At 37.9% G+C, this 14,771-nt stretch overlaps 1 protein-coding gene across 2 annotated transcripts; it reads right to left on the bottom strand.

The window, feature by feature from the left end:
• LOC105162285 (FIP1[V]-like protein) lies at window positions 339-14,527 on the bottom strand. 2 transcript variants are annotated; one of them, XM_011080290.2, is made up of 9 exons: window positions 13,468-14,527; window positions 11,718-11,971; window positions 8,486-8,612; window positions 8,308-8,376; window positions 7,946-8,086; window positions 7,093-7,197; window positions 6,677-6,978; window positions 4,322-5,996; window positions 339-1,153 (listed from the first exon to the last, which is right to left on the bottom strand). In XM_011080290.2, the coding sequence occupies exons 1-9, from the start codon at window positions 14,446-14,448 to the stop codon at window positions 614-616; spliced, it is 4,194 nt and encodes a 1,397-aa protein (XP_011078592.1). In that variant the 5' UTR covers window positions 14,449-14,527; the 3' UTR covers window positions 339-613. The 2 variants fall into 2 exon arrangements, with proteins under 2 accessions (XP_011078592.1, XP_011078593.1); XM_011080291.2 differs by having other exon boundaries at window positions 7,093-7,194; window positions 13,468-14,526.

Here is a 14,771-nt window from a genome sequence, read left to right as displayed (position 1 = left end):
ATTGGCTTTCTGCTTTACCATTCTATCACTGCTTTTGTCACCAAGTATATGTAAATACCAGGTCTGTAAAAACTAGTAGAAATACAACATTAAACCAGTAATAAGTCTGCCTGTTTCATGTCACATTCCACCCAACATTAGCTCCGCAGGGTCGTAGCTTCTTTCCACAATTCCTGGAGTTCAGGCCATTAACGAGTAGTCTGATGGAACTCCGAAGTAATACGTGAGCTTCCCTTTGTTCAGCCAAGATCCTGCTGATGGCATGATCAGACACAGAGATGTCCATACAAGGACATCTCATATACTAAATTAAATTGTCAAAACTACTATACATATGATGCTGAAAGGAAGATGAATAATAAGTCATACTGTGCCCCATCAGCAGCTTAGTATAATGCTACATTTCAAAAGTATATGTACGTGTACTTCTCAAGATACAAAAACTAAGGCTAAGGGCCGCAGCGTGGTTATCGATTTGTATTATATGGTAAAAGTACAATTTAAACCCCAGTTATAACCGAGGATGTTTTGACAATTAAAGATAACTCAGCAGATGCTGCTTCTTCACAAAGAAAATCAAGTGTCCAACCAAAGTTCGTACACCTCTTTCCACTCAGTTTCCAGTCCACCTCCTCTTTCTTGCCGGACGCTCTGGTTTGATCTCTGAATCTGTGCGGTTTTCTGTTTGTGGCGGCGGCAGAGGTTCACTCTCCATTTTCTTTAGTGGTGCTGTGTCCTTTTCACTAGGCAAAGGAAGTTTAAACCGTTCACTTCGCTTCTTCAACTTTGCAACTGTATCCAAGTGTTTATCTTCCATCACTTTTGGATTGGCATTATTCGTTTCACCACCAGGGTCCTTATCATCAACTGAAGGCTGTGGCTTGCCTTCCACCTTTTTGGGAGGTTCATCGGGAACTCTGCTAACCAAAGAAGCACCACTACTGTTGTAAGTCTCCACATCTTTATTCTTCTTCAAAGAAGATGATGACGTGGAGGTGACATTAAAATCCCTCTCTTTATGGCTTGTCCAACGTTCCAATTTAGAACGTCCCCTCCTAGATGCAGCCTGCTCGTCATCTGATGAAGCCTCTTCTTGATGCTTTCGGGTATCATTCACCCCACTTTCTCGCTCAGTTCTGCCTCTCAAGTTAACCTGAAAGGAGGAAGCAAGAAGGAAAGCATTTAATAACTCTTCCACATCAAAATCAACTGCTCTTGTCCCAAACTGCTTAAAAGATTTTCTACCTCCACTTGAACCCTCCATATCCCTCCCCCCAGCCTGAATTGTTTAAAAGGGATGGGACTAACAAAGAGAAAAAAGAGCAAAAAGAATGAAGAAATTTTGATGCAAAAAAAAGGCACACATCTGCAAGAATAGTTGAAATCTTAATGGGCAGCAAACAATGTGGGAAATCTGAAATAAAATTACAAATACAAAAATTGTTGGCATCAACATATTCCATGGCCATTTAGGGGATCACCTTTCTAGCTTTTATTCTCTTTTGCACAAGTGAAGAATGTTGAGTTATAGCCTCAACAGTAAAGGTCAGGGGCCATGGCCCCCAAAATACATGATGCACAAATCTTAGCCCAACAAGTTACCTGATGAAGAGTTTAAGTTGCACTTAATGGATCCCAGCAGCACTGCCCAGGCTCCAGATCCATAAATTATCATCAGAGACAGTTTATATAATGAGAGCAGGTTTTCAGTTCTGAATTAACCGGAAATGTGAACGGGAGATATGAATAAAGCAGAATCTGAAACGAGATCTATCAACTAAGGCAAGACTACAAATAGCAGAAAGTGAGAAGATTTCTTCCCCATATCAAAGAATCTATTTGCTGATCCTCTATCATGAAACATGTTCCAAGAGATAGTAATTTAACCCTTTTTACTATTAAAAAAAGTCAGATTTACACAAGTTACATATTCCGGGAAGGCAACAATAAAACTGACAGCTTGTCAAAAAGCTTAAACTATAAGAGTAGAAAAGAACGACACTTAATGCTAGATATCACCAACATGCCCCTTCATGTTTAAATACGCTATGCCTTCTTTTTTACGAGACCTAAGCATACGGAACTGTTGTTTCACACTGGTAGTAGTAATACTTCGTATCCATTACCTCCCTGGTCAGTGAACTTGTTAAAATAATAGGAAAATCTGAGCACACTGTGAAGTGGGAAAAACAGCTTAATTATATATACACATAATTTAACCAAACCAGATGTATCCCTATATTATTACAATCTAATAAAGACAGAATCTGTTGTATCAAGTTATTAACTAGGAACAATATACATATGCTCGAAAAGGCCCAAAAAAACTGAAGCTCGACAAGAAATATTAACTAATTCCCTTTAAAAAAATATTACGAAAGATGAACAGCAGATAGAAAGACATGTTAGTAAAATGACCAAATATCCACAAGCTTTTTCTACTTTGAACTTGACGACCTTCTACAGTCCAAAAAAATCTCCCCACTTGATGTATCAACCATGAAAATGTGGGAGAAACTGACAGCAGTCCACAAAACAACAACCTGAATTTTCAGCAGTAACTGATTCCTTTGGTTCCATTGTGTTCGGATCACTTGAGTATTTCCTAAATGCTATCGCAAACAAGTTGGTAATTTTTTATAAAAACAACTCCAGAACATCATGATGGTAATAAATATCTGTTAACAAGCTTTATGATACTAAGCACACCCACTACATTAGGCATCAGGAGAAAAATATCTTATTTTTAACCTTTTTTCTATATGTTAAAGAAGTGCAACAGGTAATCGACTTGTTGCCAATGGGAAAAGCTAATAATATATATAAAAAAAAAGGTAATGCAACTATAACTTGATATGCAATAGAGAATTTTTCATTAAGAACGAGTGGGTTCTGTGTCAAGGTAAAGATAAAGAAAAGAATGCCAATTGAAGTGAAATGGTATCGAGTGTCACATTGGACTTGAACCCGCAACAAGACTTTCATGAAATACTTTCAATAGAATCTAATCCAATCAACACTTTCACTCAATTTTATAACATTGCAAGTCAGCAGTCATTATCCACCTTTCCAAGGATAAAATCTCTCGTAAATACAGTTTCCAAATTTACACTTGGGTAAATATCTGACTTATGTGCATCACTTCACATAAATGTAGCCATTGCAGAACTGAGACAAAATGCACAAACCCCGCAAAATGAACATACATTTAAGTCTGACACGCAGAATCTCAAAAATTATTACATCCTTTTATTCTGAGATGAGAGAGTCATAACTTTATTAGTATTCATTTATAAATTATTTTTCGATGCCAAGTGTCAAAATACTCTATACAAAAATAACACGAAATCGAAAATGGTAGAGAAGTACATGAGAAGCTCAATCTTGACTTAACATCATACATGCAAACACGAAAACGAAAAGTACATCAATTGCCATCGTTGACAGAATTCAATCAAATTCGTTGAACTACAAATATATATATATATATATATATATATAAAATATATTTTTGCCCAAAATCAGTCTCTGTTACAATTATCTCATATCAAGAGATGGTTAATCCTATAGCTATCCAATACCACTAACATCAAATTTTGCCACAGAGGGGATTGCTTGCAAAAGCTGGTATAACTTACCCTTTGCCAATAAATAATTATCATAATTGAGATTCTTAACAATAAATAATAGAAAGACAATCAATATACAATTATAACAGCTTTCTAGGCCATGAAAAATCCATTTCCTCATTTCAAGGGACTAAATGCATATTCAACAGGCACATTTTTTAACAGCTTAGTACCACGCCTGATGTGGACCACTGAGGTGATCGATGATAACTTCAAGTCAAAAGAGAGTATAAAGAATGTCTGACACGCTCATCAATTCAAGCTTAACCAATAGTAGTGAACAAACAATATTCCCCGTGGTGGCTTTTTAGTGTGCCTAAAAATTGCTTCAACATTTTCATCGGCTCTTCAGAAATAAGTTAGACATCAATATTAGAAGCTGCATATAAGTTTTATATACAAACTGGTTCCCTCCCTTTGTATCAATAGCAGGACCCTTACCAAAAAAATCACAAAAGGAAACACCCAAAAGAAAAAAAGAGCAGACATGGATGTGGCACTTCACTGACAAGCTATTGAACAATCCAGTAATATAAACTATTTTGAATTTCATTTCCCAGCCACTGGACTATCACATATCACTATGAATACAATTGCAAAATCTTATTACTCATTCATATCATGAGCATCTAAGTAGTAATAACTTATACTTACACAGAAGCTTATGGCATTGGGTCCAAAGAAATACATACCGTCTCACTTATCTGGCCACTGTGCTCGTCCTGATTCCTCTTAGAAGGGATCAAGGAACCGCGATCTCCACTTTCAGATTCTTTACTCTTTCTGCTACTCTCCTTCTGTCTAGGTTCATGCAGCCTAGAAGTATCAGAAGCATAGACAACACGTTCATCACTTGTGCCAGATTTTTCATATCTTGTCCTCTTTTTATCATTACTGACTTGATTCCCACGTGCATGCATATCCTCATGGCCCCTGTTCTGCAAAAAACTTTCATTTTCAACTCGATCCCTTCTCTTAAGTTGATCGCTATGCCGGCCTACATCTTTTGGATGGTATTCTCTTCCAGATCCTTTGTATTCATCCTTTCCTCGTGAGTGACTGGACCACGTCTTGTCTTCAGCAGGTCGCCCACTTCTCATGACTGGTCGTGTTTCTTCTCTCTCCCTCCTCGATAAAATTTCTTCATGTGATTCTTTAAGCCTGTGCCGCTCATCACCATCTCTCTGCCTTTCACCCCTCTCCTTCTTAAGTGATCCATCTTCTTTTTGCCTGGCATAATGCATATCATCATCCTTCACTTTCGCATGTTCGTCTCTTTTCCACTGATCAGAGCTATCATCTTTTTCTCTCTTCCTACTGCTACTACTTTCCCTGTGATTATAGGTGATGTCTTCCTTTTCAGCATGGTCCCAATTTATATGTGCCCCTTCTTTCCTTCTTTTGTTGTGAGGATCATCTACTTTTTCATTTCGAGTTTTTAGATTATCATCCCTGTCTCTCTGTCTTGATCCCATATCTTGGTTGTTATTTGCCCCCCTCCAACTACCATTATCAACCTGCTTTCTTGATTGGTGATGTTCATCTCTTGCACTCCTCTCACTTTCTCTAACCTTAGCACGGTTTCTGGAGCCAATTTCCCCACCATGCTCCCTCTTTCTAGTGTCTTCAACTCTAGCCCTTCTCCCATGAAGATCTTCATCTCTCCTGCGCCAGCTTCCTTCAGATATATCACTCTCCTTCCTCCAGTCGGCATTCTCACCTTTCATGTGCCTGTGCACTGAAGAGGTCACATCCCCACTTCTACGTGAATGTGAATCTTCTCTTCCTTTTACGGCAATGTGGTGCCTTCCAGGTTCATCTCTCTCATGACGACTTTTTCTACGAGCAGTATCCTCATCTGCTACTGCTCTCTTGATGTTACCCGTGCGAGCATGGTGCCTGTCTTGAAGAACTTCATCCTCAAAACTGTCCTGGAATTTCCGGTGATCCTTGCTACTTCCTGATCTTGCTTTGCTGTTATCACTACTCCTTGCTGTCTTGGAGTCTTCCCCGTCGTCATGTTCTTGGGACAGTGGTTCGACGAGTGAATTTATTTTTTGTTTGTTTGTAGAATGCATTAATTTTCCATCTCCAAGGGCATCATTGGTTGGGGCATCCACAGCCATTTCCTCTTTTTCCATATCAGAGTTTTTATCATCCAGTACAGATTCATCATTCGCCTCGTCCCCAGCAGTCACCACCTGCTCGCCATCAGATTCAATGGCACGAGAGGATGATTTTTGCTTACCATCTTCACTATCAAATGATTCATTCTGATCATCCACAATCTGCTTTTCTCTATTATTTTCACTAGCATTCATCTTAGGGGATTTCACATGCCCTCTTCCCTTTGTAGACCTACGGTCACTGGAGACATTTGAAAAAAGCCTATTAGATCATAAGCAAGGTAATGAGGCACAATATCAAGCATGGCAAATTCCTGGAATTCTTGTTTGCACACAGAAGAACAAAAATTGGCAGATGAAACCAAGAATACCACAATTGATTCTAATACTAATAACTGAAGAAGAGAGTTACACCAAACCCCGGACGGACAGTTTTACCAAAAGATTGGAGAGAAGGCAATCTAATTCTTGCTACTTATGTACCAGCTCAAATGTTTAGGTCACAGTGATATGGTGTTGCATCAGAAACTTAATACGCACCACTTAAACATGAAATCAGAGAATCCTTCAATTGTTCATCAATTAGGGAAGGCCTATTTAAACAAATCAATCCTTTCAATTTCTAAACCTCCATCATCATCATATACCTTTTGATTCTCTGGACCATCTTTTTTTGTATGTGGGAAGTCTGCAACTCAATATCACTAGATAATTGTTCTATCACATACAAATTTCAGTATCCTGACTTAAAACACAGAAATTACAACATCTGGTACGTTGTTGCCTATGTTTAGAATTAAAGACACCATCAGAATTCCTGCATAAGTATGCATTAATGTATATGGAACAGTTATAGTCAAATTTGAAGAGATAGGAAAAAATATTTTTTTTAATGTGAAATTGATAGAAATATTCATGTACCTCTCCTCGTGAGAGATACCAATCTCCCTATCAGGATGATATTGCACGGGTGCTTCTGATGCAAAATGCAAATCATCCTCTCTCCCAATCTCAGCACGACTTGTGCTGCTCTTAACCTGTGCTCTTTTTGCAACAACTTCCCTATTCTGACCATTATATGCATGTGAAAAACGACCAATACGGTCGGCATCATCCTGCTTAATGTCATCAACTTCATCCACCCCGCCAAGATCCTCTGCAGCCGGATCATTGATTTGTTGTTCAGCCATTTCATCATCTTCTGGCGAACTCTGGCAGACAATCTGCATGCCAAAGATAATATCACTTTTATAATGGAGATGCATCAAGAGTATTGCATATTAACAAGACGAATGGACAGATTGATGCTGAAGTAGAAAAGAAATAACAACTGCTACCTCAATAATGGCATCTGAATCATGCATTCGTGGACGCCTGGTATCAATGGATGGAAGACGATCACCGGAACCAGTTTCTACTGGTATTGGTCTGCCAATAGGCTGCTAGCAATCAATAAAGCTAGTGAGATGACAACTGCTTTAAACAAACACCTTAACAATCTGAGGCTTAACTAAGTAGTCCACCTAAACTAGTGCTTCCATGATTTTATTCTTAACAATTAAAAGAAAAGAAATTTTACTCAGTTTTATATCACTGATTCTGGTAGTTTCCCAAAAATGCAGAGTACACGTATCTCAGAGTGCATCTCAATCCTATACTGTTCGGAATTGTGAAGGTCGAAGAAACCATGAATTCAATACAATTTAGTTTTCCAGTGAACTACTGCTTGTATGTCTGTATGATTGCAATTTATATGAGAGGTGGAGAGGAGGAAAGCGGTTGGAGGAATTGTCACCACTGCTAGGGATGGACTAGCATTAGATAAGGTTGTGCATAAGATTAATCCACCTAGGAGTTAGAAACAAGGGCTGACCTTCAGAGGGATTGATTGCTATAATGATTGGCACATTTTAAACTAGATATAACATTTTTGCTAAGTGGTCTAATTAAACAAACAAGGGGTGCACGTCATACGCAAAATGAAGAATGACGGCTTCATTGCAACTTTAAAGAACATCAATGAACTTTTTTACAGGGCAACATTCAATAACTTCCAGTAGAAGATCAAAGAGGAAAGCAGGTTATCTAGGGAGAGGTGAATTCAGTTTTTAGAACATGCAAAAGAATCCTGAAATCAAGCATATGCAAGTGCAACATGAAATTGCGTAAAAAAAAATATAATATACATACAACAGGTGGTCGTCCACGTGCACTTGCTCTTGCCAAGTCGGTTGGACCAGCATCCAGCTTTCCAGGATTTGCATTTTCAGATGGAGTTTCTTGGATACCTACTGCTGCTGCAAGCTCTGGGGGAAGATCTGGATCGTAATCCTAAATTTAACACCAAAGAGTAGTAAGACTCAAGTAAAGAAAGTCACAACACTTTCAGGGAAAAAGAAAAAAGGGGGAGGGTGAGGAGGAGCCAAGGACGGCCGTAAAGCATCCAACTTATCCAAAAATTAATGATTAAGGTGTAGCAAACCAAGTATAAAAAATCACATGCAGACATGAGACAGTAAATTTACATCCAAATGTAAAAACCAGAATATTACCTGCTCTGCTCTCCCACTTTCATAAACACGAATCTTGCTTTGCATACTTGTCTCGAGGCGGAGTTGTTCCTAGATATTTCAAGTTTCAGTAGACTTAAGAAAAATATTATACACATTAACTGTGACACTGCCAGAATAATAGAACTAAGAGAGGTTCGAGATATGAATTCAGACTTACAAGCCGCTTGCAGTAATCTTTCCAACTATCCTCATTCAAGCCAAAGTTGAAAAAGTCTGACATGTCTATGCCTGGAAGCCTCCAAGGTTTTTCTTCAAAACCATCAATATCAACTTCAAATATTGTCCTGAGAATATAAAAGAAGGCATAAAGACTTAACGTTAGAAAAAGGACGTATCCATAAAAAGACACATGGCACCACCAACATTTAATGATCCCAAAGATAGCATTTATCACATATTATGAAAACAATGGAACTACATTAAAACTGTAGAAAAAATAAAACTATCTTGCTGGGGGGAAAATGGGCTTCTGTAACGCTTGAATCACAATAGAATCAGATGCTAAAATCATTCTTATCCAAACATTATGATTTTTATCTCCGGTAAATTGCATTTACCCCGTGTTTTCCAGAGAGAAGTGTATTAGACTCTGTTTCCAGAGAAAGGAACTTAACCTCTTGTGTCACACGAGTGGACTATCAAAACCTATGTTTAAGGTGTAAAAGTTACTATTGTCAAAGCTTAAAGGTACAAGGATAATTACTTTTGTTGTCTCTCTGAGACGTTCTATCACAATTTTAAAGAGGCAGAAAACATTTTCAGTGAAAGGGTATCTGGAGAATAGGGGAGTGGCCTTTTTCACTTACAGAAGCAAAGTTTTCGAGTTGACAACAAAAGGCAGAACAATTTTGCCAAAAAATAATCTGGGAACGAGCAGCTGTTTTACTTGAAAGCAGTCATAGATAGAGTGGAAACACTATTATGATCCCAAAATGATTTACGAGATTAGCTGCAGCTGCCATAAAGAAACTACCTCATCTAATACTAAACTCTATGTACATCAAGTGCTTTATTGTGGCTGCCATTTAGTGGAGTGGTGTGAATTTTGCCAGGCACAGAGACAGGCTTTCAGTTGAGTAGAAATTGTTCAAATTTCCCAGGAACGGCAATCTTTCATTGAAAATGGTCAGAAGTATACATTTCAATCCCAATGTTGAAACGAGAAGCAATTTGGTTTTAATAGATGAATTTTGTAGTTACGTATTCAAGAAAAAGAACACAAGAAACTTGCATAATTGAAAAGCTAGAAAAATAATAAAAAATACAACCAGAAATGAAAAAAAAAATTAACAATTGATTGTGCTCACAAATCACAAGTACTCTTAAGTTGATCCTAAAAGAGCAAAAAATTTCTATCATTTACCCATCTACTTATATTATTCAGATCCTTAATGCCTGCAATGTTCAGTGTGAAATTCATGCATCTGAAAGTGGTCAACTTCCTCCACATAGTTTATACCAAAAGATCATCAAACTCACCACAAACAAACAATTTTAAATCAATATAATATTTAGATACGAGCCATGACCAAACCATTCCCAACAGGAAAAGGGTATAGGCCTATCAATTCTTTCGGTTAGGGGTGTTCTCTCAGTAAAACCAAAGCGAACTGAAATTTTGGTTAACCGAATTCAGTTCGGTAAAAATCGAATAAAGTTCGGTGCGGTTCGATCTTTTACTGAATCACGGAATTTTAAAATAATATAGTTAATGCTTACCACTCAATTGTTGTATTAATTAAAATAATAAAATTTAGTTTTTTTATAAGTAATATCTGATATTTAATATTTATATATACAATTTTATATATATAATTTTGTATATATAACATAATATATAATATTTTTTTTTTAAAAAATCCAATACTCGGTACAGTACAGTAGACCAACAGTAAATACCAGTACCGTACCGAATACCAAATTTCTCCAAAATTTAATCAAGCTTAGAAACAACCAGGATGCAGCAATGAGACAAAAACAAATGTCACAGATGTAATCAAGCATCGATGTACTGAGAGATTTGACATGGCAGCATTGTGATGATAAATATATTGCAATGCACTCAAGCCCGCACATCAAAGCAAGGGGTTAAGGAGTTTTCTGAATTGAGTTTTGGTTCAGCACATTCTGTTCTTAATAAGAGCACAACAAATATCTTGGAATAACTACTCAATAAGATCACAGATTTTAACGGTGATCATATACCAACCTAAACCATCTGCACAGAAATTATAAGTCTCATCTCAACAAATGAGCCAGCAACAGAAACTTGAAAGACATTCTTTCTCAAACTGTCACTCTTTCAGCACACAAGACATACACAATTCTAGGTGGGTAACTTTGGCAGTAAACAAATACATTCCGTGTGAAGCATATACTTCAATAATTATCCTAAGATCTTAATGAATTCCAATCAAGGAATCACTTTTAACCGGCAGATAGTCTTCTTTAATCAGATTCTGTCATATTCCAGGCATGCCTTAATTGGACACTTCCAAAGATTAAAAAAGGCGTAGAGTGGATAATTTGAAGTTGTAACAGCACTATATCACAACAATAAAAAAGGATAAAACTAAGAGATTTAGATAACTCATAACTCTAAGTTCCGTAATGTATAGGCAGGATCTTAAACCCGTCTTATAAACAAGTCCATAAGACTCCACCGAACAAGATTTATAACTTGCACTTTCGAACTATGCAACTCAAAGATGATTCCAGTTTCTGTTAAAGAATGACTATGCTCCTAGATATGGAATATAAAACTTCCTATTTCATTGTCCATAGTTCAAACCCACAACTGCAACGCTCCCCGAAAAAGATAACAGAAGCACAGGACCTCATCCACCAGTCCCCAACGCACTGATAAAGGAAGAGATGTAGATTAAAGAACAGATGCCTTCAATCTAACCCCACCACAAGTGTTTTTTCCCAATACGTTGATGCACAGAAAGGTGAAATCATGTAAAATAAAGCAGGACAATTCTGCAAATCTAACAGGGAACACAAAGCTAGTTATCTTGATATAGTTCAACCACCCAGCATATTCATATGATATTAATCTAAAATATCCAAGAACAAAAAACATAAGTCCAATGACAAAGGGAGAGAAAGTATTTCTTCACCATGTGAACTTTATGTAACATAAAAAGGGTATCTCAAATGAAAATCTTAATGATAACAAAAGGAAAATTCTTACAGTAATGCAGAAGGCAAGTTTCAACAAGAAAGCTTCAAGCTTTGAGCATAATGGTGCAAATGTTTATTGGAAGCTTTACTAGCATCAGTTTGAAATGAGGATAGTCATAATGGCTCATTCTATGAGGTACCAAGCTGCCTTTCCAAGATAAAAGTTTGTTTACTGAGGTTCAAAGAACGATGAAGGATCTTACTTGTGTGATGGAAGAGTGAAATCTAATCCACTTCCATAACCACGTCCTGCTGCATTAGCTCCCCAAGCAGGCATTCCATAGCCAGGAAACCCTTTCTGCATGGGGGCAGCGCCTTTTATTCCAGCTGGACGCCAATCACCTCTACCACGTCCAGCTACAGCACCCATAGTAACGGGTGGACGAACTTGACCTTGGATTCCTCCAGGAGTTACAGGAGCTGCGCCCGGTATTGGCGCTGCACCAGGTCTCACATACTAAACAATTCCCAACAACAGAAAAAGAAAGAGAAAAACGGGGGGGGGGAAGTCAATGTTAATGATCAAGGAAATAACAAATGAACTTAAAGTGGAAAAGTTTCCAAGCAAATAATCATAGCGTGAAGCATTCATACAGTTAGATACGCCAGCAAGCTAGAACATGGAAAAAGTGACTCCTCAAATGACAGTCATATTTCAGATGTAAAGCTGTGGAGTGACTTCAAAGAGAAACAAGCCAATCAAGAATGCAATAGATTGAACAATATCAAGGGAGCAATCTTTTCCAGTTCAACAAACATTTGCTTCACCGGACAATAATGGGTAGTTAGAATAATTTTCCGGTACAGAGCTAAGAAACTCACAGTTGGTTACAGATTCTGTTCATACAAATCGTAGTTGGGGAAAAAAATTTACGCCTTACAATGTTATTCATGAGATTCAATAGAGGGCAAGGAGTTACAAATAAGATGCCACAGTTGATGGGCTTGTTGAAGATCATGTAATGATATAAGCAACAACATCTTAAATTATCTTTACTAATAGAACCTAACACATACTGATTTGTCATACAACTTTAATTCTTAAAATTTGAAAATAAGCATACAATCTGCAAAAGCAGGTGCACACATTGCCCTGCCTTCTGTTGTCAGCTGATAAACCACTACTCCTTTAGTAAAACTCCCATATGCTAAAGTTCTGGAGAGCAAAAAGGATAAACAATCCAAAATTTTCATGATGTCAATACACTAACAATGCGGTTTAGAAGGAGCAAATCGCAGATTCTAGATGAACTAATAGAGACTTGCTTATTAAATGATTTTGGCTGGCTCCTGGACCTTCTCATGATGGCTGCAGTGCCAGCAAAAACCAAGTAGTAGGATATTGAACATGCCTAAACTACATTCTGACATAATAAACTACCCTGGAATGTTCAAGAAACACTCCTTATATAACACAGGGAACACAGAAGAAAACAGCATGACATGATGAAGGGTGAAACCCAATAATCAGGCATTCTGTATTTTTTTTGTCATACTCACCAAATCTGTCATGTCAGTGTGTGAAAAAAATTATGTTAGGGAAAATGCTCCTAAAGACAAAAATGCAAAAGAATTTTTGTATTTCATGTTCATAAACTTGATGGGAAGTTATTATATGTATACGGCTGCCAAAGGCATGGAGCTCCGTAGTCCTTCAGGTCAAATAACACCAGAAGGATATCTATTAGTATTACTGATTAATAAGTTTTGTATATAACAGTAGCATTCAGATAAAAAATAGAAGACAAGTATTATCAATCTTTAAGAACAAATTCATTAACAACTGAAAGATTAGTGGTTACAAGTTAGTATCCCCGAACAGAAACTCAACTACAACATTACTGGTCAACTGCAATGTCCATAGTATAGTACCCATAATTTCACTTTATAACAGATACAGTGGCAGCTAGAATCCAATTTATAATCGAAGTTCTAATCTAACAAGATGCTGACCTTGAACTGCGAATGGAAAGGATGATGGTATACGTGATTGCTGTACCCAATCTTTGGCTGCACAGCTGCCGGAGCAGCAGCACCTCCTACCCCACTAGCCTTAGCCGTGTCACCCAACTCCTTCCTCTCCCCATCTGCTCCAGGTCCACCTTCCTCTCCTGCATACTCTTGTTCTTCCATCATCATCTGCTGGTGGTGGTGATGGTGGCCCACATCACCATTATCTGCAACAATCACCAAGGGCTCCCCATCTTCATCATCCTCATCATCCCCTCCTGGCATTCTTTCCATCCCCATCGGCCCATGGTTGTTATCATTCAACACTATTTGCAAATCGTCTTCACTCTCATCACTCTCCCACTCATCCTCAAGATTAGAACCCCCGTGATTTTCCATCTTCCCCGAGAGCCCTGGAATCATCTGTTCTGAACCCATTTCCCCAACAGCCCCTGGGCCCGTGAAATTGACTGTAGTTTCGTTTCGTTCAGCTGAACTATAAACATTATCCGGTTTGTCTACAAAATTAACGTCTTTCTCGACCAACTCATCATCTTTATTTTCCCTCTCTTCCAGCACGATATTAAGATCATCGTCCTCCTCCATGAAATTCACTCCCCCAGAACCTTCGCCCTTCCCCAAACCCATAGGTTCAATCTCCAAACGGTCAGCACCTGCAATCCTCGAAGCCTCCTTATTCGAATACAAATTCAAATCAAACCCTCCTCGTTCCCCTGTTTGGGGTAGGGTTTTCTCTTGAATTGAGGCATTCAATTTCAAACCAATACCGGAATTGGAAACTAAATTCTTCAAATCGGAAGCTCCGTAAAGAATCTCCTCATCGTCGCTGTTGATGCTCGGATCGATCGGGCGGCTCTGAGACGTAGCGGGGGCATCGATTTTCCCCGGCTGAGACTGAACCGACGCCGTGAGGGGCCGGAGAACGTCCGTGTAAAGATCCCCGAACTCATCGTCGTCCTCCATAGTCGTGAGTTTTAGAGAGAGAAAGAGAGGGTTTTGAGCAAGAGTGAGGTTAGTGCAGAATGGCGAAAGAATTTATATAGATACATATATAGATAGATACACAGTATGCATGTGTGTGTTTAACTTGACCTAGAGCTTTGTGGGAATATGACCATATAGTCCTACTCCAACATTGGGATTTTGTGATATTAGTAAATTATTTGTTCTTTTAAAATTTATTATAATTGTAAATATATAATATTTTTTAAAATTAATTATTATCTAACAAATATTTCATCATAACAATTTATTGTAAGAAGTATTTATTAAATAGTTGTATTTTT

The sequence above is a fragment of the Sesamum indicum genome, linkage group LG5 (assembly GCF_000512975.1).
Source record: "Sesamum indicum cultivar Zhongzhi No. 13 linkage group LG5, S_indicum_v1.0, whole genome shotgun sequence".
In the NCBI taxonomy this organism is placed as follows: domain Eukaryota; kingdom Viridiplantae; phylum Streptophyta; class Magnoliopsida; order Lamiales; family Pedaliaceae; genus Sesamum; species Sesamum indicum.
This window is presented reverse-complemented; position numbering and strand designations above follow the sequence as displayed.